The sequence below is a fragment of the Ranitomeya variabilis genome, chromosome 6 (assembly GCF_051348905.1).
Source record: "Ranitomeya variabilis isolate aRanVar5 chromosome 6, aRanVar5.hap1, whole genome shotgun sequence".
Lineage (NCBI taxonomy): Eukaryota > Metazoa > Chordata > Amphibia > Anura > Dendrobatidae > Ranitomeya > Ranitomeya variabilis.
In genome coordinates this window covers 198669498-198695344 of record NC_135237.1, presented here as the reverse complement: position 1 = coordinate 198695344, position 25847 = coordinate 198669498, and the positions used below count along the sequence as shown (strand labels likewise).

The 25847-nt window shown below is 44.7% G+C and overlaps 1 protein-coding gene across 1 annotated transcript in view; it reads right to left on the bottom strand.

The window, feature by feature from the left end:
• Window positions 1–25847, bottom strand: part of LOC143782192 (polycystin-1-like protein 1) — a 264298-nt gene that overhangs the window by 21470 nt on the left and 216981 nt on the right. Inside the window, exons 13-14 of the mRNA XM_077269385.1 lie at window positions 17167–17406; window positions 15395–15559 (exon numbers count right to left, since the gene is read on the bottom strand). Of these exons, the coding sequence (XP_077125500.1) occupies window positions 15395–15559; window positions 17167–17406 (405 nt within the window). The remainder of the gene's footprint in view (window positions 1–15394; window positions 15560–17166; window positions 17407–25847) is intronic.

Here is a 25847-nt window from a genome sequence, read left to right as displayed (position 1 = left end):
AGTCAGGAACACTCCACGGCTATTTCTAGCGTTGGTGTTAGGATTAGGAACTGCAGTCAGTAAAGCTACCACCTCCTCAGAGCTTGTCCCATGAGTCATTTTACCCACCAGGTCATATCAGTGCTTCTCCGTAACCACCAGGTCATAACAGTACAGCTGGCCCACAATGTGTTGAATGCATCTCAAAAGAGGGAAAAGAAAGTTCTGAGCCATTTTTTTTTCCTTTGCAGCATGTTTTGTCTTTTTTTTCCCCTTAATCTTTGGGTGGTTCAGGATTCTGGTGCTGATATGGAGGTTCAGGGTCTGTCCTCGCGTGTTGATCATCTCGCTGCAAGGGTACAGAGTATCCAAGATTATGTTGTTCAGATTCCGGTTTCTGAGCCTAGAATTCCTATTCCTGATTTGTTTTCTGGGGATAGATCTAAATTTTTGAACTTTAAAAATAATTGCAGATTGTTTTTTGCTCTGAAACCCCGTTCCTCTGGTGACCCCATTCAGCAGGTGAAGATTGTCATTTCTCTGCTGCGTGGAGACCCGCAGGATTGGGCATTCTCCCTTGAGCCAGGGAATCCTGCATTGCTCAATGTAGACGCATTTTTTCAAGCACTCGGACTGCTGTATGACGAACCTAATTCTGTGGATCAGGCAGAAAAAATCTTGCTGGCTCTGTGTCAGGGTCAGGAAGCAGCAGAAGTATACTGCCAGAAATTTAGAAAGTGGTCTGTGCTCACAAAATGGAATGAGGATGCCCTAGCAGCTATTTTCAGAAAGGGTCTTTCTGAAGCCCTTAAAGATGTTATGGTGGGGTTCCCCACACCTGCTGGTTTGAACGAATCAATGTCTCTGGCCATTCAGATTGATCGGCGCCTGCGCGAGCGTAAGGTGGTGCACCTTATGGCGGTGTCCTCTGGGCTGAGTCCTGAGCCTATGCAATGTGATAGGATTTTGACTAGAGCAGAACGGCAGGAATTCAGAAGTCAGAATGGGCTGTGTTTTTACTGTGGTGACTCTACTCATGCTATTTCTGATTGTCCGAAGCGTACTAAGAGGGTCGCTAGGTCTGTTACCATTAGTACTGTACAGCCTAAATTTCTCTTGTCTGTTACCCTGATTTGCTCATTGTCGTCCTTTTCTGTAATGGCATTTGTGGATTCTGGTGCTGCCCTGAACTTACTGGACTTAGAATTTGCCAAACGCTGTGGTTTTTCCTTGGAGCCTTTGCAGAGCCCTATTCCCTTGAGGGGGATAGATGCTACGCCATTGGCCAAGAATAAACCCCAGTACTGGACACAGTTGACCATGTACATGGCTCCAGCACATCAGGAAAATATTCGCTTTTTGGTGTTGCATAATTTGCATGATGTTGTTGTGCTGGGTTTTCCATGGTTACAGCTACATAATCCGGTGCTGGATTGGAAATCTATGTCTGTGACTAGTTGGGGTTGCCAAGGGATGCATTGTGATATTCCTTTGATGTCAATTTCCTCTTCCCCCTCTTCTGAAGTTCCTGAGTTTTGTTGGATTTCCAGGATATATTTGATGAGCCCAAGTCCAGTTCCCTACCTCCTCATAGGGACTGTGATTGTGCTATTAACTTGATTCCTGGCTGTAAGTTCCCCAAGGGTCGACTCTTCAATCTGTCTGTGCCAGAGCATGCCGCTATGTGGAGTTATGTAAAGGAGTCCTTAGAGAAGGGGCATATTCGCCCGTCTTCATCACCGTTGGGAGCGGGGTTCTTTTTTGTTGCCAAGAAGTATGGCTCCTTGAGGCCCTGTATAGATTATCGGCTTCTCAATAAGATCACGGTCAAATTCCAGTACCCTTTACGTATGCTTTCTGATTTGTTTGCTCGGATTAAGGGGGCTAGCTGGTTTACCAAGATCGACCTTCGAGGGGCGTATAATCTTGTTCGTATTAAACAGGGTGATGAATGGAAAACAGCATTTAATACGCCCGAAGGCCATTTTGAATATCTTGTGATGCCTTTCGGGCTCTCTAATGCTCCATCTGTGTTTCAGTCCTTTATGCATGATATTTTCCGGCATTATCTGGATAAATTCATGATTGTGTATTTGGATGATATTTTGGTTTTCTCCGATGATTGGGAGTCTCATGTGAAGCAGGTTAGGATGGTATTTCAGGTCCTTCGTACTAATGCATTGTTTGTGAAGGGGTCTAAGTGCCTTTTTGGAGTTCAGAAGGTTTCTTTTTTGGGTTTCATTTTTTCTCCCTCGGCTATTGAAATGGACCCTGTTAAGGTCCAGGCCATTAATGATTGGACTCAACCCACATCTGTGAAGAGCCTACAGAAATTTTTGGGCTTTGCTAATTTTTATCGCCGCTTCATTGCTAATTTTTCTAGTGTGGTTAAACCTCTGACCGATTTGACGAAGAAAGGTGCTGATGTGGTGAATTGGTCCTCTGCGGCTGTGGAGGCCTTTCAGGAGCTTAAACGTCGTTTTACTTCTGCCCCGGTGCTGCGTCAGCCAGATGTTTCTCTCCCTTTTCAGGTTGAGGTTGACGCTTCTGAGATTGGGGCAGGGGCCGTTTTGTCTCAGAGAAGTTCTGATGGCTCTTTGATGAAACCGTGTGCTTTCTTCTCCAGAAAGTTTTCGCCTGCTGAGCGTAATTATGATGTCGGCAATCGGGAATTGTTGGCTATGAAGTGGGCATTTGAGGAGTGGCGACATTGGCTTGAGGGAGCTAAGCATCGCGTTGTGGTCTTGACCGATCATAAGAATCTGATTTACCTCGAGTCTGCCAAGCGGTTGAATCCTAGACAAGCTCGATGGTCTCTGTTTTTCTCCCGTTTTGATTTTGTGGTCTCGTATCTTCCAGGATCTAAGAATGTGAAGGCTGATGCCCTTTCTAGGAGTTTTTTGCCTGATTCTCCGGGAGTCCTTGAGCCGGCTGGTATTCTCAAGGAGGGGGTGATTCTTTCTGCCATCTCCCCTGATTTGCGGCAGGTGCTTCAGGAGTTTCAGGCTGATAAACCTGACCGCTGTCCAGTGGGGAAACTGTTTGTTCCTGATAGATGGACTAATAAGGTAATTTCTGAGATTCATTATTCTGTATTGGCTGGTCATCCTGGGATTTTTGGTACCAGAGATTTGGTTGCCAGGTCCTTTTGGTGGCCTTCCTTGTCGCGGGATGTGCGTTCTTTCGTGCAGTCCTGTGGGACCTGTGCCCGGGCCAAGCCCTGCTGTTCCCGTGCTAGTGGGTTGCTTTTGCCTTTGCCGGTCCCTGGGAGGCCCTGGACACATATTTCCATGGATTTTATTTCTGAGCTTCCTGTTTCTCAGAAGATGTCTGTCATCTGGGTGGTTTGTGACCGGTTTTCTAAGATGGTCCATTTGGTACCTTTGCCTAAGTTGCCTTCCTCCTCTGATTTGGTTCCATTATTCTTTCAGCATGTGGTTCGCTTGCATGGCATTCCGGAGAATATTGTGTCTGACAGAGGTTCCCAGTTTGTTTCTAGGTTTGGCGCTCCTTTTGTGCTAGAATGGGCATTGATTTGTCTTTTTCGTCAGCATTTCATCCTCAGACAAATGGCCAAATGGAGCGAACCAATCAGACCTTGGAAACCTATTTGAGATGCTTTGTGTCTGCTGATCAGGATGATTGGGTGACCTTCTTGCCGTTGGCCGAGTTTGCCCTTAATAATCGGGCTAGTTCGGCTACCTTGGTTTCGCCTTTCTTTTGTAACTTCGGTTTTCATCCCCATTTTTCTTCGGGGCAGGTTGAGCCTTCGGACTGTCCTGGTGTGGATTCTGTGGTGGACAGGTTGCAGCGGATTTGGACTCATGTGGTGGACAATTTAACGTTGTCTCAGGAAAAGGCTCAACGTTTTGCTAACCGTCGTCGGTGCGTTGGTCCCCGGCTTCGTGTTGGGGATTTGGTCTGGTTGTCTTCTCGTCATGTTCCTATGAAGGTTTCTTCCCCTAAGTTCAAGCCCCGCTTTATTGGTCCTTATAAGATTTCTGAAATTATCAATCCGGTGTCTTTTCGTTTGGCCATTCCAGCTTCTTTTTCCATTCATAATGTGTTCCATAGATCTTTGTTGCGGAGATATGTGGTGCCCATGGTCCCCTCCGTTGACCCTCCTGCTCCGGTGTTGGTTGGCGGGAGTTGGAATATGTGGTGGAGAAGATTTTGGATTCTCGTCTTTCGAGGCGGAAGCTTCAGTATCTGGTCAAGTGGAAGGGTTATGGCCAGGAGGATAATTCTTGGGTTTTTGCCTCCGATGTCCATGCTGCTGATTTGGTTCGTGCTTTTCATTTGGCTCGTCCTGATCGGCCTGGGGGCTCTGGTGATGGTGCGGTGACCCCTCCTCAAGGGGGGATACTGTTGTGAATTCCGTTCTTAGGCCCCCTCCTGTGGTTATGAATGGTACTTTTGTGAGTTCTGCCCTTGGGCTCCCTCTGGTGGTTGAGTGGAACTGCTGCTCCTTGAGTTTAGCCATAGCAACTGCTTTCACTAATCGGCTCCCCTGGCCTTGCTATTTAACTTGGCTCTGGTCTGTAGTTCATGCCAGCTGTCAATGTTCTCTGGGTTGGATTCAGATCTCTCCTTGGATTTCTCTGATGGCCTGTCCATTTCAGCATAAGATAAGTTCTTGCTAGTTCTGGTTGTCCATTTGCTTTGGACTTTACTGCTCAGTTTAAGTTATGTTTCTTTTTGTCCAGCTTGTCATTATGAAATATTCAGGCTAGCTGGAAGCTCTGGGGAACCAGATTTGCCCCTCCACACCGTGAGTCGGTGTGGAGATCTTTTTTGTAAACTCTGCGTGGATTTTTAGTTTTTAATACTGACCGCACAGTATCCTTTTCTATTTCTGTCTATCTAGATTAGAATTGGCCTCCTTTGCTAAAATCTGTTTTCATTTCTATGTATGTCATTTCCCTCTCTACTCACAGTTAATATTTGTGGGGGGCTATCTTTCCTTTTGGGAATTTCTCTGAGGCAAGATAGTTTTCTGTTTCCATCTTTAGGGGTAGTTAGTTCTTAGGCTGTGACGAGGTGTCTAGGGAGAGTCAGGAACACTCCACGGCTATTTCTAGTGTTGGGTGTTAGGATTAGGAACTGCGGTCAGTAAAGCTACCACCTCCTCAGAGCTTGTCCCATGAGTCATTTTACCCACCAGGTCATATCAGTGCTTCTCCGTAACCACCAGGTCATAACATGGGACCACAGTTACCAAGAAAACCATTAGTAACACATTACACCATAAAAAATTTTTAAACAAGGGGTACGATAGGAATTCTTTACTGTCGGTAAAAGAAGAGGTGAAGGAAATCCCCAGAATAAAACTTGTGGGTGAAATAGATAATAACACAAAAATAGGTAAGGACAGATTCCGTCCCCCTGATCAACAAACCCAAATTACAATACCAATCATTATGCAGTATAATTCCAACACTAATATATTAAGGAAAATTGTAAATAGACACTGGGGCTTACTGAAGGAAGACAAAACAATAGGGGACCTATTATCAAACCGCCCGCGGTTTGTGTTCAGAAAAGCGCGTAATTTGGACTTAATTATTGCCCCAACGGTACGTAATCCTAATCCTGCAGCAAATAAAAAAGGTCCATTCAAGCAAATAATCAATGGCTTCTTCCCTTGCCATAAATGCAAAATGTGCAAAACTCTGAAATTGAGGAAACAAAAATGTGTGTCATCAAATAATGGTAAGGAATTTCCCATCACATACTTCATAACATGCAATACACATGGAGTCATCTATGTTTTAGAATGCCCATGTGGAAAACAATACGTCGGGCGCACTAAACGGTCATTACATAAAAGGATTAATGAACATCTTAGTAATATACGTAAGAAGTATGATGCACACCCATTATCTAAACATTTTGTATATTACCATAAAGGATCCACACAGGGAATTAAAGTAACAGGAATAAAAATAGTCCAACATGATTGGCGAAATGGGGACTTTATTAAACAGATGTCCCGGGAAGAAACTAGGTATATCTTTGAATTGGACACCCTAAAACCAAGGGGTCTAAATAATGAGGTAGAATTATTTGCATTCAACTGAACCCTTAGAGGATAAGATCGCTGAGCATATATAAAAAGCCAGAAAGCGCAGGGGGAGCCAACCCTGAGGAAGGAAACCGCAGCATTTCCGAAACGCGTTGGTTTTTTGGCTCCCACAGCGCTCCGTACCATCATCACGTGACCCGAACGCAACGGCAGGTCCTGCAAAGCAATACACCAGATTCACAGAATCCAGGCCGCGCAAGCGCTCGTCACCGGCCGGGACGGCGCCTGCAGAAGCCGCCTGATTAAAAGAAGGAAAAGCTTCGATCCAGCTAAGTACAACTGTTTTCTATCCTATCGTCAAGGATTAATGGAGATTGTCTCTCCTTCTTTCTAACCAGCGCCTGCATCCCAGGTACTGAACTCTGCAAGTAGTTAGCACGCACCCTTCTCATTCCAAAGAACGCACTCACAGGGTGTCAGCTTTTTAACTTTTACAGGAGCGATCCAGCAATATGGATCAATAAAAGTCCTCCACAACACTCATATTACTCTTTCTGGTATTACTCTTATCTTTATAGTAATTAAGTGACACACCCAAATATTTGTGACTTTATTTTTATCTCTATTTATATATATTTTTTTTATTTTTTAATTTTCATTCTTTCCCTCCCTAGTCCCTCTTCATGATTAGTCCATGATCTGATATTTACATCCACAAGCAAAATTCCTTAAACAAACTCCACATCGTACAGGTAAATTAATTTTATTGGGATTATCTACTAGTGTACTATAAGTTTAGCGCAGGTACAGATATATTTTTGAAAAAATTTTTGTTTTAAAAAAATATATCATTTTTTTCGTAGTCTCCCCTTTTTCTCCTTGGTGTGGTAAGGAGCAGTACCCGCAGCTATCCTCATCCATCCCACGAGCGCTGCTACTGTATTGTTATATACTTTGCTCATTACACCATAAAGGTTTAAAATCCTGCAGTGCCCGCAAGGTCCCCCTGCTCAAGAAGGCAAATAACTCAACTTGCCATGTTTGGAGGAAAAGAAACGCTGCCTGTGACCCAAAGAACACCATCCCCACTGTCAAGCACAGAGGTGGAAACATTATGTTTTGGGGGTGTTTCCCTGCTACGGGCACAGGACTACTTCACCCCATTAATGGAAGAATGGATGGAGCAATGTACCGTAAAATCCTGAGTTACAACCTCCTTCCCTCCTCCAGGACATTAAAAATGGGTCGTGGCTGGGTCTTCCAGCAAGATAATCACCCAAAACATACAGCCAAGCCAACAAAGGAGTAGCTCAAAAAGAAGCACATTAAGGTCATGGAGTGGCCTAGCCTGTCTCCAGACCTTAATCCCATAGAAAACCTATGGAGGGAGTTAAAGCTCCGAGTTGTCAAGCGACAGATCAAAATCTTAATGATTTAGAGGTGATCTGCAAAGAGAAGTGGACCATAATTCCTCCTAACATGTGCGCAACCCTCATCATCAACTACAAAAAAGTCTGACTGCTGTGCTTGCCAACAAGGGTTTTGCCAGAGGGATTAAATACATATTGCGCTGGAGTCCTGGGTTCAAACCCCACCAAGGACAACATCTGCAAAGAGTTTGTATGTTCTCTCCGTGTTTGCGTGGGTTTCCTCCGGGTACTCCGGTTTCCTCCCACATTTCAAAGACATACTGATAGGGAATTTAGATTGTGAGCCCCAACGGGGACAGCAATGATAATGTGTGCAACCTGTAAAGCGCTGCGGAATATGTTAGCGCTATATAAAAATGAAGATTATTATAAAGATTATTATATTGCGGGTGGATAACCACACCTTCTCACCCACAAGGAATGTGGGACCCAAACCCCTTCTCTTGTCCACAAAAAATTGGGCCTTGGTGATAGTTCACTGAACCTCCACCCACAGGGTCTTTAAGCATTGTAACGTACCCTCCGCCCCCTGGACAGCCTGAGTCCATGCGATAAAACTCCTCAATATGTGGGTTAAACCCATAATTGACCAGGAAAGGAGACATTCCCGTAGACTGACTCACACGACCATTGAAAGCAAACTCAGCTGCAGGTAATGCATCACACCAGTCCTCCGGTCTGGAAGATGACAAACATCTCAGAATTTGCTCCAGGGACGGATTAGTGCATTCGGTTTGCCCATTAGACTCCGGATGACAGGCACAGGAAAAAGACAGAGTGATTCCCAATTTCTGGTAAAAAGCCCTCCAAAGCTTGGCCACAAACTGCACACCTCTGTCAGACACCACATTCATAGGCACACCATGCAGATGGACCACATGCTGCACAAACAACCTGGCCAAGGTTTCAGCAGATGGTAAAGTGGGCAGAGGTACAAAATGAGCCTGTTTGGAAAATCTATCCACCACCATCCATACAACGGAGTTGCCCCTGAATGGAGGGAGATTAGTGATAAATCCATGGACAAATGTGTCCACGGTCTATCCAGAGTTGGTAAAGGCACTAATTCCCTGGCCTGCCAGCAATGAGAATTTTTACAACAGACACAAACCCCACACGCAGACACAAACCTTTTAACGTCTTCAACAAAAGAAGGCCGCCAGAAAATCCTAGCAACTGCCTCCCGGGTGGCCGAAATCCCAGGATGAGCACTCCATGCAGACTCATGAAACTACCGCATGAGTCTAAGACGGAAGTGTTCTGGTACAAACAATTTACTCACAGATTTATTACAGGGAGCCGGAGCCAGAGCCTGGGCCTCAAAAATCTCCCTCTCCAAATCAGATGAAATTTCAGCCACCACCACCCCAGATTGAAGAATAGGTCATGGGGGATCAGGAGGAGACAGCGGATCAAAGCTTCAGGACAATGCATCTGCCTTAACATTCTTAGACCCTAGACGGAAGGTTATAGAAACTTGAAAACGGGAAAAAAAGCGACCACCAGGCCTGCCTGGGGGTCAATCTCTTGGCAGACTCAATATAAGCTACATTTTTGTGATTGATGATCACGGTGACTGGATGCACAGCCCCCTCCAAAAAATGCCTCCATTCTTCAAAGGCCAACTTGACCGCCAGCTCTCTATTCCCCACATCGTAATTTCTCTCGGCGGAAGAGAACTTTCTGGAAAAGAAGGCACAAGGTTTGAGGCTGGTCAGCATAGCGGGACCCTGAGACAACACTGCCCCCACTCCCACTTCAGAAGCATCAACCTCCACGATAAAAGGTCTAGACGGGTCTGTCTGGACCAACACTGGGGTGGAAATAGAAAATAAATTTTTGCTGACCAATTCTTAACATCAGCCACTTTGAGTGTGAGATCAGTCAGGGCTTAACCACCTGCGAAAAACCCTTAATGAACTTACTATAGTAATTTGCGAAGCCCAGAAAGCATTGCAAACCCTTTAAATCATGAGGTTGAAGCTAATCTGTAATAGCCTGGACTTTTTTCGGATCCATGCAAAATCCCTCACAAGAGACAATAAAACCCAAGAAAGACAATTCCTGAAGAAAGAATGAGCACTTCTCTAACTTAGCATACAAATGGTTTTCTCTAAGTCTCAGAAGAACTGTTCACAGATGGTGCAAGTGGGTTTGACTATCAGGGGAATACACTAAATTGTCATCGAGATAAAAGACCACAAAGCGCCCAATCAGATCAGAAAAAATGACATTAATAACATTTTGAAAGACAGCAGGAGCATTAGTCAGACCAAAAGGCATGACCAAGTTCTTAAACAGTCCTTCAGACGTGAGAAACTCTGTTTTCCACTCATCCCCTTCACAAAACCCTTATAAGGTTATAGGCCCCCCGTAAATCAAGTTTGGAAAACCATTTGGCCCCTGAAAGTTGGTTACCAAGATCCGGAATGAAGGGTAGTGGATACATGTTTCTCACGGAAATCTTGTTAAGTTCTCGAAAGTCAAGGCACGGCGGCAAACCACCATCTTTTTTTTTTTAACAAAAAGAACCCAGCGGCTACAGGTGAGACAGACAGACGAATATGCCCTTTGCAGGAAACTCTATGCACTATATTCCTTCATGGCTTGGGCCTGGACAAATTAAACAAATGAGCCCTGAGAAGTTTAGCCCCAGGAACTAAGTCAATGGCACAATCGAAAGTTCTATGTGGTGGAAGCGGCTCAGCCTCGCTTGCGGAGAACACATCTTCAAAGTCCTTTAGGTACTCAGGAATATCCCCCAGACTGACAGATGACACAGATACAGATTTTAACGGGGTGGACATTGGTACAAAATTGCAACACACACTGGCACAATTGGACCCCCATTGGACAATTTCCCCAGTTACCCAATCAATAACAGGGTTATGGCATTGAAGCCAAGGCATACCTAATACCAGACCCGCAGGCATATTATTCAAGACAAAACAGCTTATGTTTTCCACATGAGCAGGGCCCACTCAATGAGAAAACCTCAGACACAAAACAGATTCCCTCTCGGGTGAGAGGAGAGGAGTCAATGAGTCAAGCCTAACTGTTCCTAACTTATAAAGAGTCACAATAAGAGAATCAATTAAATTGATGGCAGTTCCACAGTCAACAAAAGCGGTAGTCAAAACGGGACCACCACCAATCTCCAACTTCACCTGGAGAAGGATTTTAGCAAATGAGGAAAATTGTACCTGGGAGTCTAGGCAACTTCCTCGATCATTACCCAGACTTAGGCATTTCCCATCATCTTAGATGAGGAGGGACAAGAAGGACAGTCTTTTTTCCAGTGTCCCGGGGCTCCACAGTAGAAGCACAGCTGGTTATCTCTGCGGCATCTCCTCTCTCTTTTTGACCAAAATGGCTCCCACCTCTATAGGTTCTGAAGAGGTTGCCCTGAGCTGGAGCATAAAGGGGTTTCCTGCTGCATCACCCCTCTGGCACGGAGTCTACGGTCCATACAGACAGCCTGGGTCATGGCATCCACCAGGGTATCTGGGGGAGGATCAAATGCCAGTGTGTCCTGCAAACAGTTGGACAGGCCTCTAAGGAACAACCCTCTTAAGGCAGCATCATTCCAGGATATCTCAGCTGACCAGCATCTGAACTCGGAACAAAACCATTCCGCTGAGTGCTTCCCCTGTGTCACAGTCATCACCATGTCCTCATCATAAATATGTCCAAGAGCCTCAAAAAACAGATCCACAGACATACGTTCTGGAGCGGAGGGAGAGAGAGAAAAAAACAAGCCTGTGGAGCCCCCCTTAAAAAAGAAATAATAATTCCCACCCTCTAGCTTTTATTCCCAGAGGCGCGCGGATGCAGAGAGAAAAACAATTTACATCCCTCTTTAAACACCCTGAATAATTTTTTGTCCCCAGAAAAGGGGTTGTGTAACTTAACAGGTGGTTCAGGGGAAACTAAGGAAGCATCTGTGGCACCCTCATCCCAAGCCCCAGAGGAAAAAGAACCCCGCACGGCGTCAGCAACCTCCCTCTGAACCCGTTGGTGTGACTGAGCCAGGGTTCGCTGCTCCACAGATAGTTTTTGTATCATTTGAGTGAGGCAATTCACTTGCTCAGAGAGAGCATGCAGCGGATCCATGACCAAAGGAAAAAAAAGTGCAAAGCCCCGTTTAAATGTTTAGGTCAGTGATAATATCAAGAACCCTGCTGCAAACTTACGGCAGGGGTCTGTGCACGAGAAACAGATGGACAAGGGGGTGAGAGGGGAGCACTACGGTGAGCTTACCTGCCGGAGCACAGGACCTGAAACACGTGACCACCAAGGGAGCGTACGGAGGCGGAGCCAGACGCCGAGCAGCGTCGGTGACCGGCGAAACCAGAGAGTAGTCTGAAAGTGCCGAAGTCAATCCAGGAGGTCGATGAAGTATCAAAGAGTGAGACGCTGAGAGTGGTCAGAACGTAGCAAAAGGTCAGGTAGCCGGAGATAGCGGTGCAGTACAAATGGGGCAGACAGGAGATTAGTGAGAGTACCAAGCCAAAGGTCAGAGCCAGAAACAGACAGTAAGCATGGAATTGTGGCGCCCCAGGGTCCTGGTCATCACAGTAATGTCGCTTTCCTCATGGGGAGAGTGATGCTACGTTTGGAGGCAAGAAAGGATAACTGTAACCAGGTACCACAAACATGCAAGACATTCACACTCCAGGCCACCAGGGGGAGCTTTTGATCCTATTTACTAGGTGACTCCCCATATATATATATAAGTGGTGGTCTGTAGGGAAAGTTAGTGAGTTCCAGACAGCAGTCTGAGGAGGACAGAGAGTTTACGGAGCTGTGTATGCCACAGTGCTACAGCTCCTGGAAAGAGACATTTAGAAAGCAGAATTGATTGCAGTGAGCGTGCAGGAGAGGAAGCACAGGAGAGGATACCAGAGGGAGACCAGCCCCGAGCAGGCTGCCTCCTTCTGAGGTGCAGAAATCCAGTAGCTGGATCACCAAGGTTGTAAGGACCTCCACGACTTACATCAGAGACTGGCAGGACAGCTGAGCTTCAGTTCCCTGTCTGACCCAACACCCAGGAGGCACGGTGACACCGTTCAGAGCCGGATCATCTAAGAGATCCTATAAACAGACTCAAGTCATCAGTCATATGGGTTATGTCCTATCCTATCCGGGGAACAGAGAGAGAGAGAAAATCTGTGAGGACCTTATGTGAAGCTTCTAGCAGTAAGGGACTACACCACTACAGCGCAAAGGAAGGTTTCTATTTTCCACCTGGATAAGGGGACTCTGGACTTGCCTCCAAACCAGCCGGACCCTACCTGCCCTGTGATCCAGTGCCCTGGTCTGTGGCTGCTGAAGTCTTCAGCAAATGAGGTAAAGAGACTGCAAACCTGTGTCCTCGTTCCTTACTGCACTTCTCACCATTCTATCATCTACATCATCTACACACTGAGAAGCCCTGGGGACATACTTCACCTGTGGGAAGTTATACCATCTAGCAGCCATAACATTACCCCAGAGGATACCCTTAAAGCAGCGTCGGTCACCCTGACCGAATACCACAGGTGGCGTCACGAACATAAACTTTATTCCCTTAAAAGACCTTTCCCCTTTTACATGGGCTCCCAGGGCCACGGTCTGGTTCGCAGCCACCGTGACATCCCCCTGTAAACACTGGACCCGGTACTGAGTACCCCACAGCGCTGGCGGGCGACTCAGAATCACAAAGCAATGAACAGAACGGGAACACGGACTGGATCATACACGAGAAGGCAAATGAACTACACAGTATGCAAGCACACCAGGGGGTTAGACACACAGCCAGAACAGATGTGTCACTGACAAGGATCTCCAGATGAAGGCTGGAAAATATAGCCCTCCCCAAACCAAAAGGAGGCCATACAAAATTAACCCTGAGAGGACAGGGAAGGACCCCTGTCCACAACCATGACAATGACTTTTGGGTTTTCATTGGCTGTAAGCTATAATCATTAATATAAACAGAAATAAACATTTGAAACAGATCACTCTGTTTGCAATGACTATGAGTTTCATTTTTCATTTTTCGCATTGAAGAACTGAAATAAATTAACTTTTTGATGATATTCTAATTTTGTGGGAAGCACCTGTAGGTATTATTGAATCTCTAACCTCAACCCAATCATCAGCCTTCCTATCTTGTAGGTCTTCTATTCATTTATACAGGTCAAGGGGTTTGCAATCTTCAGTCTTCAACAAGGTTTCAAATTTGGCAAGAGAAATGTTAACTTGGATAGAGCCAAACTGCATTGAGACTACATGGCAAATCCAGAGATAGTAACAAAAGTCAGCATTAGATAACTGACACTTATTTCTCGGGGTAACAAATGTATGAAAGGTTGAAGAATTAGCATAAACTGCCTTAGATATTTCAAACCCTTACTTGTCCATAATGTAGCTGCAGGATGATCCCCAGAATCTGCTGGATGTTCATTGTTCCTGCATTTTGGCTTAGTTTTTGTTAAATAAATGACATAGCGTAGTTTGTCATGTGTTGATCATCTGAGGGTTGTATTTACTGAATTGTAAAACCTTCGAAGGACTAGATTTTTTTAATTATGTTGTGAAATGTGAAATGATAAATTTCAAATAGGATGTACTTAGTTTTTCTCATGGCTATACATACTTTGCATGCAGGACATACACAGTCAGACATATGGTGGTAAACATATGGTACATTCGCACTCTAGCACGGCTTTACACCTATATACAGTCTCAGACACATGAATTTATGCATACGGACACTTTCAGACACATTTTTTTATACATATATAACTATATACACTGATACACATAGATACATATACTGTACACACACACACACATATAGTATTTCACCAAATATTACCCCCCCGATCCAGACCTCTCTCTATACAAGCTATTCCTTAGCGATGCTTCCTGTGCTGTGGCTGTCAGGGTTTCTCACTCTCATGTAGGTGCCGGCCCAGTGGAAGGCACAGAGAAATTAGTGAAAAAAAATTGTCCATTTTATATCCATGCTAGAACATGATATTTTTCCCAGATTTCAGGAAAGACTTGGCTTCTGAATCACAGTGCTGGAAGACGAAACTTAATATTGATGAAGCACATGCTCAAACAACTACCTTAACATAATTTACATATTTTCAAGGAGTTTGCTCCACGTAGGGCAAATGCTGGCTTTGTTACATGGCCATTATCTGCCTATATCAGACGCAATCACAGCTTACTCCATTGGTAGATCTTAACCCCTCAAATTCCACTTTCAAACACTGACAGTGAAAATTCAGTTGCGTGATCCCTGCTTACTGTACATGTCTCTTCTTGGCCATCCCTAACCCCATGATACTCTAGCAGGGTGTCAATGGGTTGCCATGGCAGCCAGTGTCCTGCTGAAGGCCCATTGCTGCCAAGTTGGTACTCCTGTGAAGGCCACCCACAGGCATAAAAACCTGTGATCATTTGAATGCTATATAATATAATATCAAAGTATTGCAATATATAGTGAAATGTCAGTCTGCTGTGCAGCTCAGCCTAAATCACAGTGATGGAGGTCTTCAGCAGATCTCCAGCTGTCATAATAACCCTTTGGTCCCTCATGATCGTGTCGAGGGGGGTGGGTTGAATGGAGCCAGTGCAAGCAGGCACCTGTGCTGGTACCATTTAGTACCTCTGACAGAGATTGACAACAGCCGCGGCCAGGAACTTGACTCCAGCTGCGGCTGTTAGAGACTAACCCTATGTAAAATAGCTGGTATATGTCTCATTAGAAATGGTGCTCTGCTCCTTAGCCACCTCTAAACATAAGGACCCCTTCTCAGTGCTAATACAACGTTCCTTTACGGGAAGGGGCTAATGAACTTGACACTGTGCTGACTCTAGCTGGACATGGTTGTTGAGGTGACAGATCTGCTTTAAGGGGTAAAAGTACACTTTTTTCATATGGACGCTACATTCAGTTACTTACACTGCCAGTTACACAAATGTTATCTGCATTCTTTTGTTTTTGTCGACCAACTATTGAAAGGACCAGTCGTCTTGCATGAGATACCAGTTCCGTAAATGTCACAAGATGCTTGCTGCGTTGTGCTTTCTTTGAGTATTTGGCAACAGAAGTGAGGGTTCCTTTGAACTAGTAAGAAATAAAACATTAATAAAAACTATCTCAGTATTCAAAATTTGAGAAATGAAAGCAGAAAACAACATATTCTAATATTGACACCTATTAGACTGGAAATAGCTTTATTAATAGGCTTGACTGTACTGAACTGACACATCCATATACTGTAGATATATACACTGTCTGCACAATAATTAGGCAAGTGAGAGTTTTGATCATATCATCATATCATTTTTATTCATATTTTTTACAACTCAAAACTGTATAAACTTGAATGCTTATTGGATAAAGCTGATCATGTGATGTGTATTTGTGTGCACAAATGTGGCCTATGGATACAACATCCTTTATCAAGGTGTGCAGAATTATTAACAGCTGGTTTTCCTCAGACTGAATGGTCCAAAAAACGAGATTTAACGGACTTTGAAAAGTCACAAATTGTTACAAGTTTTATACAAGAATGAAGCACTATTGAAATTGCTGAGATATTGGGGTGAGATCACGGAACCATCAAAAGTTTTGTTGCAGATAGTCAACAGGGTCACAAAAAACATGCTAAAAAAAGACTCACATTAACTGCCAAAGATTTGAGAAAGATAAAATGTAAAGTGACTAAGAACCCATAATCCTCCAGTTGTCACATTCTAGAACTGCAATCTTCCTGGAGTGTACAGAAGTAAAAGGTGTTCAGTGCTCAGAAACATGGCCGAGGTGTGGAGGCTGATACCCAACCACCACTGTGCAAGACATCACTCAAGAAATGTCTGATTTTTCAAAGTTTTTATGGACTGATGAGATGAGAGTGACTCTTGATGGACCAGATGGATGGGCACATGGTTGAATCAGTAACAGGCACAGACATCTTCGACTCAGATGCCAGCAAGGTGGAGGTGGGATACTGGCATGGGTTGTATTATTAAAAATGAGTTAGACGGATTCAAAACCAACTCCCAAACCTGCAGCCAGTTTTTAGAAGACACTTTCTTCAAGCAGTGGTACAGGAAAAAGTCTGCAAGTTTAAACAAAACCACGATTTTTATGCAGGACAATGCTCCATCACAGCATCGAAATCTCCACAGCTTGGCTAGCCAGTACAGACCTAAAGATGAAATAATAATGACATGGCACCTTTTTCACCTATTAAGAACTTGTAGGCCCTTCTTAAATGGGAGTTTTATGGTGAAGGAAAACAGACACCTCTTTCAACAATGTCTGGGAGGCTGTCATTGGTGCTGCACAAAAAGTTTATTGTTAAAAGTTTATGAAACAGACAGATTCAATGAATAGAAAGCTAATTATTACTGCTATTGAAAAGAAGGGTGGCTATATGGGTTGCTGATATTTTTTGGAAATAATCAGAAATGTATTTTTGTACATTTTGAGATGTTTGGTTATTATTCTCACTTTAACAGATAAAAGTGAACAATTGAGATGGAAAAATTTACATTTTTTGCTTAGTTGTATAATAATTCTGCACATAAACTAGTATATATGTAATAGTTTAACCACTATTTTTCAAAATTATTCCTAATACTACCACACTTTATAATCAAGATCTCAACATCAGGGACAGGAAATAAAACGTTCATAAAGTTCTGGAGCTTAGATATCATGCTTACCATTCCAGTCCACAGAATAGTAAATGCGATGAAGAGTGCTCCATAAAAACATGCTGTTGAAACGTGGTTTGATTTCAAGTGATTTTGCAAAAGTTGGATATGCTTAATACCACGTACCCCTAATAAATGTATAAAAATAGTCTGGATTGAATTTAGAGCGCTGCAAAAAGAGTAGCTTTCCGAGGAGAATATGAGATGTCCTAATGAAGAATAGGCCATGGTGAAGACAAATCCTATGAGCTGCAAGAACAAACATATAAGAGGTCAATCACATTCTAATGCCATTATTTTAGATGTTACTAAACATACATTTTGTCAAAATCACACATTTACATTTAAAAGGTTTTCCCATCCAATAGAATGTATTGTTGAAAGGGCTCAGACCTAGTAAAAATAATGACAGAAGTGATACTTATCCAGTCTCCCAGTGGTTTCCGGTCCCGGCTAGTCGGTGCTTCCTAATCATAGCTTTGACATAGCAGAAATGGTTGAAAATACCAATTAGTCAATTAATGGCTGAGGTTGGTCAACCCTCCATCCAGTGATTGTCTGAGCAAGCATATCTGTTCTCTTCAAGGGTATCAAGAATGGGACCAAGGAAGCAAAAAGTAGAAGGGATTGGTAAGGTGACCTGGATTGTGAGAGAGTAACGTCCTGTCGCTAATGAATTAAATGCAGTAACATACAAGTCAAAATAACATATTAAGTGGCAAAGTTATTAACCAAATGACTTGATCACAATTGTCAAATAAGTTTGTTTACATTTGAACTCCTGTTTATCCTGCATGAATTCCTTTCTCCTGAGCCCGTTTTCACCTTCCTGACCAGGCCAAATTTTTGAAATCTGACATCTGTCACTTTATGTGGTAATAAGTCTGGAATGCTTATACATATCCAAGTGATTCTGAGAATGTTTGTTCATTACACATTGTACTTTATGTTCGTAGTAGGGTTGAGCGACATTCATTTTTTTAAGATCGAGTCGGGTTTTGCGAAACCCGACTTTGTCCAAAGTCGAGTCGAGTGAAGTCGGCCGATTATCGCGAAAAGTCGGGGATCGACCGAAACATGAAACCCAATGCAAATCAATGGGGAAGCATAGTCGGCAGTGAGTGGAGGCCAGGAAAACACCTACAGTGCTGTTATGGTCTGGTGATTAAGGAGCGACATGCGACTAGCTCTGGGCAGGTGGTAACTATACCGACCGCAGTTCCTGATCTTAACACAAACACTAGCAGTAGCCGTGGGATGTTCCTATCACTCCCTGGACACCTCGTCACAGCCGGAGATCTAGCTACCCCTAAAGGTAGAAGCAGGAAAGCTATCTTGCCTCAGAGAAAATCCCCAAAGGATAGGACAGCCCCCCACAAATAATGACTGTGAGAGGAGAAGGAAATGACATACGTAGTATGAAACAAGATTTAGCAAAGGAGCCCACTACTAGCTAGAAAGAATTAGTACAGGACAGAACACTGTGCGGTCAGTAATAAAAACTAGAAAAAGTCCACCGCAGAGAAATGCAAAAATCTCCACACCTGACTAAAGGTGTGGAGGGCAAACTCTGCTGCCCAGAGCTTCCAGCTTAGCTGACTAGATACATACTGATAAGCTGGACAAATGAGCAAAACATAGAAAGTGCTAAACAACAAAGTCCACAACAAGTGAACTGCAAAAAGACAAGCAAGGACTTAGCTTTGCTGAAATGGTCAGAGTGACAGGGAAATCCTCAGAGAGCCATGACTCCAAGCTCAACAATTGACAACTGGCATTGAATTAGGGAAAAGGCCAGACTAATATAGCAGAGCCAGAAAGACGATCAGGGAAAACAGCTGCTGATGCTAAATCCAAGAAGCAGCCATACCACTCAAAACCACAGGAGGGAGCCCAAGAGCAGAACTCACAAAAATGCTACTTATAACCACCGGAGGGAGCCCAAGAGCGGAATTCACAACAGTACCCCCCCTTGAGGAGGGGTCACGGAACCCTCACCAGAGCCCCCAGGCCAATCAGGACGAGCCAAATGAAAAGCATGAACCAAATCGGCGGCAAGGACATCGGAGGCAACCACCCAAGAATTATCCTCCTGGCCATAACCCTTCCACTTGACAAGATACTGAAGCCTCCGCCTCGAAAAACGAGAATCCAAAATTTTCTCAACCACATATTCCAACTCCCCCTCAACCAACACCGGGGCAGGAGGATCAACAGATGGAACAACGGGTACCACATATCTCCGCAACAAAGATCTATGGAAAACATTGTGGATGGCAAAAGAGGCTGGAAGGGCCAAACGAAAAGACACTGGATTGATAATCTCAGAAATCTTATAAGGACCAATAAACCGAGGCTTGAACTTAGGGGAAGAAACCTTCATAGGAACATGACGAGAGGATAACCAGACCAAATCCTCCACACAAAGCCAAGGACCAACACACCGACGGCAGTTAGCAAAACGCTGAGCCCTTTCCTGAGACGTCAAATTGTCTACCACATGAGTCCAAATCTGCTGCAACCTGTCCATCACAGAATCCACACCAGGACAATCAGAAGGCTCAACCTGCCCTGAAGAAAAACGAGGATGGAAACCAAAATTACAAAAGAAAGGCGAAACCAAAGTAGCCGAACTGGCCCGATTATTAAGGGCAAACTTGGCCAACGGCAAGAAAGCCACCCAATCATCCTGATCAGCAGACACAAAGCATCTCAAATAGGTTTCCAAGGTTTGGTTAGTTCGCTCAGTTTGGCCATTTGTCCGAGGATGGAACGCTGAAGAAAAAGACAAATTAATGCCCATCTTAGCACAAAAGGCCCACCAAAACCTGGAAACAAACTGGGAACCTCTGTCAGACACAATATTCTCTGGAATGCCATGCAAACGAACCACATGCTGAAAAAATAATGGAACCAAATCAGAAGAGGAAGGCAATTTAGGCAAAGGTTGCAAATGGACCATTTTAGAGAACCGGTCACAAACCACCCAGATAACAGACATCCTCTGGGACACAGTTAGATCCGAAATAAAATCCATGGAAATATGCGTCCAAGGCCTCTCCGGGACAGGAAAAGGCAAAAGCAACCCACTAGCGCGGGAACAACAAGGCTTAGCCCGGGCACAAGTCCCACAGGACTGCACAAAAGAACGCACATCCCGCGACAAGGAAGGCCACCAAAAGGACCTAGCAACCAAATCTCTGGTACCAAAAATCCCAGGATGACCGGCCAACACAGAACAATGGACCTCAGAAATTACCTTACTTGTCCATCTATCAAGAACAAACAGCTTCCCCACAGGACAGCGGTCAGGTTTATCAGCCTGAAATTCCTGAAGCGCCCGCCGCAAATCAGGGGAGATGGCAGACAGAATCACCCCTTCCCTAAGAATGCCAACCGGCTCAAGGACTCCAGGAGAATCAGGCAAAAAACTCCTAGAGAGGGCATCCGCTTTAACATTCTTAGATCCTGGAAGATATGAGACCACAAAATCAAAACGGGAGAAAAACAGGGACCACCGAGCCTGTCTAGGGTTCAGCCGCTTGGCCGACTCGAGGTAAATCAGATTCTTATGATCGGTCAAGACCACAATGCGGTGCTTGGCTCCCTCAAGCCAATGTCGCCACTCCTCAAATGCCCACTTCATAGCCAACAAATCCCGATTGCCGACATCATAATTGCGTTCCGCAGGCGAAAACTTTCGGGAAGAGAAGGCACATGGCTTCATCAAGGAACCATCAGAATTCCTCTGTGACAAAACGGCCCCTGCCCCAATCTCAGAAGCGTCAACCTCAACCTGAAAAGGAAGAGAAACATCCGGCTGACGCAAGACAGGGGCAGAAGTAAATCAGCGTTTAAGCTCCTGAAAGGCCTCAACAGCCTCAGAGGACCAATTAGTCACATCAGCGCCTTTCTTCGTCAAATCGGTCAGGGGTTTAACCACACTAGAGAAGTTGGCAATGAAACAGCGATAAAAATTAGCAAAGCCCAAAAATTTCTGAAGGCTCTTCACAGATGTGGGTTGAATCCAGTCATGAATGGCTTGGACCTTAACAGGATCCATTTCTATAGACGAAGGAGAAAAAATAAACCCCAAAAAGGAGACCTTCTGAACTCCAAATAGGCACTTAGACCCCTTCACAAATAGAGCATTATCACGAAGGATCTGGAATACCATCCTGACCTGCTTCACATGAGACTCCCAATCATTGGAAAAAATCAAAATATCATCCAAATACACAATCAAGAATTTGTCAAGATAATTGCGGAAAATATCATGCATAAAGGACTGAAATACAGAAGGAGCATTAGAAAGCCCGAAAGGCATCACCAGGTATTCAAAATGGCCTTCGGGCGTATTAAATGCAGTTTTCCATTCGTCACCCTGTTTAATACGAACAAGATTATATGCCCCTCAAAGGTCAATCTTGGTAAACCAACTAGCCCCCTTAATCCGAGCAAACAAATCAGAGAGCAAAGGTAAAGGGTATTGGAATTTGATCGTGTTCTTATTAAGAAGGCGATAATCAATACAGGGTCTCAAGGAGCCATCCTTCTTGGCAACAAAAAAGAATCCCGCTCCCAATGGTGACGAAGACGGCCGAATATGCCCCTTCTCTAAAGACTCCCTTACATAGCTCCGCATGGCGGTATGTTCAGGCACAGACAGGTTGAAAAGTCGGCCCTTAGGGAACTTACAGCCAGGAATCAAGTCAATAGCACAATCACAGTCCCTATGTGGAGGAAGGGAACTGGACTTGGGCTCATCAAATACATCCTGGAAATCTGACAAAAATTCAGGAACATCAGAAGAGGGGGAAGAGGAAATTGACATTAAAGGAACGTCACTATGTACCCCTTGACAACCCCAACTAGTCACAGACATTGATTTCCAATCCAGCACTGGATTGTGTACCTGTAACCATGGAAAACCCAGTACAACAACATCATGTAAATTATGCAACACCAGAAAACGGCAATCTTCCTGATGTGCTGGAGCCATGCACATAGTCAGCTGAGTCCAATACTGAGGTTTATTCTTGGCCAACGGTGTAGCATCAATACCCCTTAAGGGTATGGGACTCTGCAAAGGCTGCAAAGAAAAACCACAGCGCCTAGCGAATAGTGTTGAGCATTCCGATACCGCAAGTATCGGGTATCGGCCGATACTTGCGGGTATCGGAATTCCGATACCGAGATCCGATACTTTTGTGGTATCGGGTATCGGTATCGAAACAACATTAATGTGTAAAAGAAAGAATTAAAATAAAAAATATTGCTATACTCACCTCTCCGACGCAGCCTGGACCTTACCGAGGGTACCGGCAGCGTTCTTTGCTTAAAATGCGCGCGTTTACTGCCTTCTGTGACGTCACGGCTTGTGATTGGTCGCGTCGCCCATGTGACCGCGACGCGACCAATCACATGCCGTAACGTAATTTTCAAATCCTGAATGCCTAGAATTAGGCATTCAGGACCTGAAAATTACGTCACGGCTTGCTGTGATTGGTCGCGTCGCGGCCACATGGGCGGCACGCGACCAATCACAAGCCGTGACGTCACGGAAGGCAGTAAACGCGCGCATTTTAAGCAAAGAACGTTGCCGGTTCCCTCAGTAAGGTCCAGGCTGCGTCGGATAGGAGAGTATAGCAATATTTTTTATTTTAATTCTTTCTTTTACACATTAATATGGATCCCAGGGCCTGAAGGAGAGTTTCCTCTCCTTCAGACCCTGGGAACCATCAGGGATACCGTCCGATACTTGAGTCCCATTGAATTGTATTGGTATCGGGTATCGGTATTGGATTAGATCCGATACTTTGCCGGTATCGGCCGATGCTTTCCGATACCGATACTTTCAAGTATCGGACGGTATCGCTCAACACTACTAGCGAATTCTAAGTCCATTAAGTTCAGAGCAGCGCCCAAATCCACAAATGCCATGACAGAAAAAGATGACAATGAGCAAATCAGGGTCACAGACAGGAGAAACTTAGGCTGCACAGTACTAATGGTAACAGATCTAGCAACCCTCTTAATACGCTTAGGGCAATCAGAAATAGCATGAGCAGAATCCCCACAGTAAAAACACAGCCCATTCTGACGTCTGTATCCCCTCTGTTCCGCTCTAGTCAAAATCCTATCACATTGCATGGGCTCAGGACTCTGCTCCGAGGACGCTGCCATATGGTGCACCTCTTTGCGTTCGCGCAGGCGCCGATCAATCTGAATGGCCAGAGACATAGATTCGCTCAAACCAACAGGTGTGGGGAACCCCACCATAACATCTTTAAGGGCTTCAGAAAGACCCTTTCTGAAAATTGCTGCCAGAGCGTCCTCATTCCATTTAGTGAGCACAGACCATTTTCTAAATTTCTGGCAGTATAATTCTGCCACTTCCTGACCCTGACACAAGGCCAACAGTGTTTTCTCAGCATGCTCTACAGAGTTAGGTTCATCATACAATAATCCAAGCGATTGAAAAAATGAATCTACATTAAGCAATGCCGGATCCCCTGACTCAAGGGAGAATGCCCAGTCCTGAGGGTCACCACGCAGCAAAGAAATAACTATTTTTACTTGCTGAATGGGGTCACCAGAGGAACGGGGTTTCAGAGCAAAAAAAAATTTGCAGTTATTTTTAAAGTTCAAAAACTTAGATCTATCCCCGTAAAACAAATCTGGAGTAGGAATTCTAGGCTCTAAGGCCGGCGTCTGAACAACATAATCTTGAATACTCTGTACTCTTGCAGCAAGCTGATCCACACGAGAAAACAACCCCTGAACATCCATGCCCGCATCCAAATCCTGAATCACCCAGAGATTAAGAGGAAGGAAAAAGACAAAACAGACTAAAGAAAAAAAAAATGGCACAGAACTCTTTTTCTTTTCCTTCTTTTGAGATGCATTCAGCTCATTTTTGGCCAGTTGTACTGTTATGGTCTGGTGATTAAGGAGTGACATGCGACTAGCTCTGGGCAGGTGGTAACTATACCGACCGCAGTTCCTGATCTTAACACAAACACTAGCAGTAGCCGTGGGATGTTCCTGTCACTCCCTGGACACCTCGTCACAGCCGGAGATCTAGCTACCCCTAAAGGTAGAAGCAGGAAAGCTATCTTGCCTCAGAGAAAATCCCCAAAGGATAGGACAGCCCCCCACAAATAATGACTGTGAGAGGAGAAGGAAATGACATACGTAGTATGAAACAAGATTTAGCAAAGGAGCCCACTACTAGCTAGAAAGAATTAGTACAGGACAGAACACTGTGCGGTCAGTAATAAAAACTAGAAAAAGTCCACCGCAGAGAAATGCAAAAATCTCCACACCTGACTAAAGGTGTGGAGGGCAAACTCTGCTGCCCAGAGCTTCCAGCTTAGCTGACTAGATACATACTAATAAGCTGGACAAATGAGCAAAACATAGAAAGTGCTAAACAACAAAGTCCACAACAAGTGAACTGCAAAAAGACAACCAAGGACTTAGCTTTGCTGAAATGGTCAGAGTGACAGGGAAATCCTCAGAGAGCCATGACTCCAAGCTCAACAATTGACAACTGGCATTGAATTAGGGAAAAGGCCAGACTAATATAGCAGAGCCAGAAAGACGATCAGGGAAAACAGCTGCTGATGCTAAATCCAAGAAGCAGCGATACCACTCAAAACCACAGAAGGGAGCCCAAGAGCAGAACTCACAAAAATGCTACTTATAACCACCGGAGGGAGCCCAAGAGCGGAATTCACAACAGTACCCCCCCTTGAGGAGGGGTCACGGAACCCTCACCAGAGCCCCCAGGCCAATCAGGACGAGCCAAATGAAAAGCATGAACCAAATTGGCGGCAAGGACATCGGAGGCCACCACCAAAGAATTATCCTCCTGGCCATAACCCTTCCACTTGACAAGATACTGAAGCCTCCGCCTCGAAAAACGAGAATCCAAAATTTTCTCAACCACATATTCCAACTCCCCCTCAACCAACACCGGGGCAGGAGGATCAACAGATGGAACAACGGGTACCACATATCTCCGCAACAAAGATCTATGGAAAACATTGTGGATGGCAAAAGAGGCTGGAAGGGCCAAACGAAAAGGCACTGGATTGATAATCTCAGAAATCTTATAAGGACCAATAAACCGAGGCTTGAACTTAGGGGAAGAAACCTTCATAGGAACATGACGAGAGGATAACCAAACCAAATCCTCCACACAAAGCCGAGGACCAACACACCGACGGCGGTTAGCAAAACGCTGAGCCCTTTCCTGAGACAACGTCAAATTGTCTACCACATGAGTCCAAATCTGCTGCAACCTGTCCATCACAGAATCCACACCAGGACAATCAGAAGGCTCAACCTGCCCTGAAGAAAAACGAGGATGGAAACCAAAATTACAAAAGAAAGGCGAAACCAAAGTAGCCGAACTGGCCCGATTATTAAGGGCAAACTCGGCCAACGGCAAGAAAGCCACCCAATCATCCTGATAAGCAGACACAAAGCATCTCAAATAGGTTTCCAAGGTTTGGTTAGTTCGCTCAGTTTGGCCATTTGTCCGAGGATGGAACGCTGAAGAAAAAGACAAATTAATGCCCATCTTAGCACAAAAGGCCCACCAAAACCTGGAAACAAACTGGGAACCTCTGTCAGACACAATATTCTCTGGAATGCCATGCAAACAAACCACATGCTGAAAA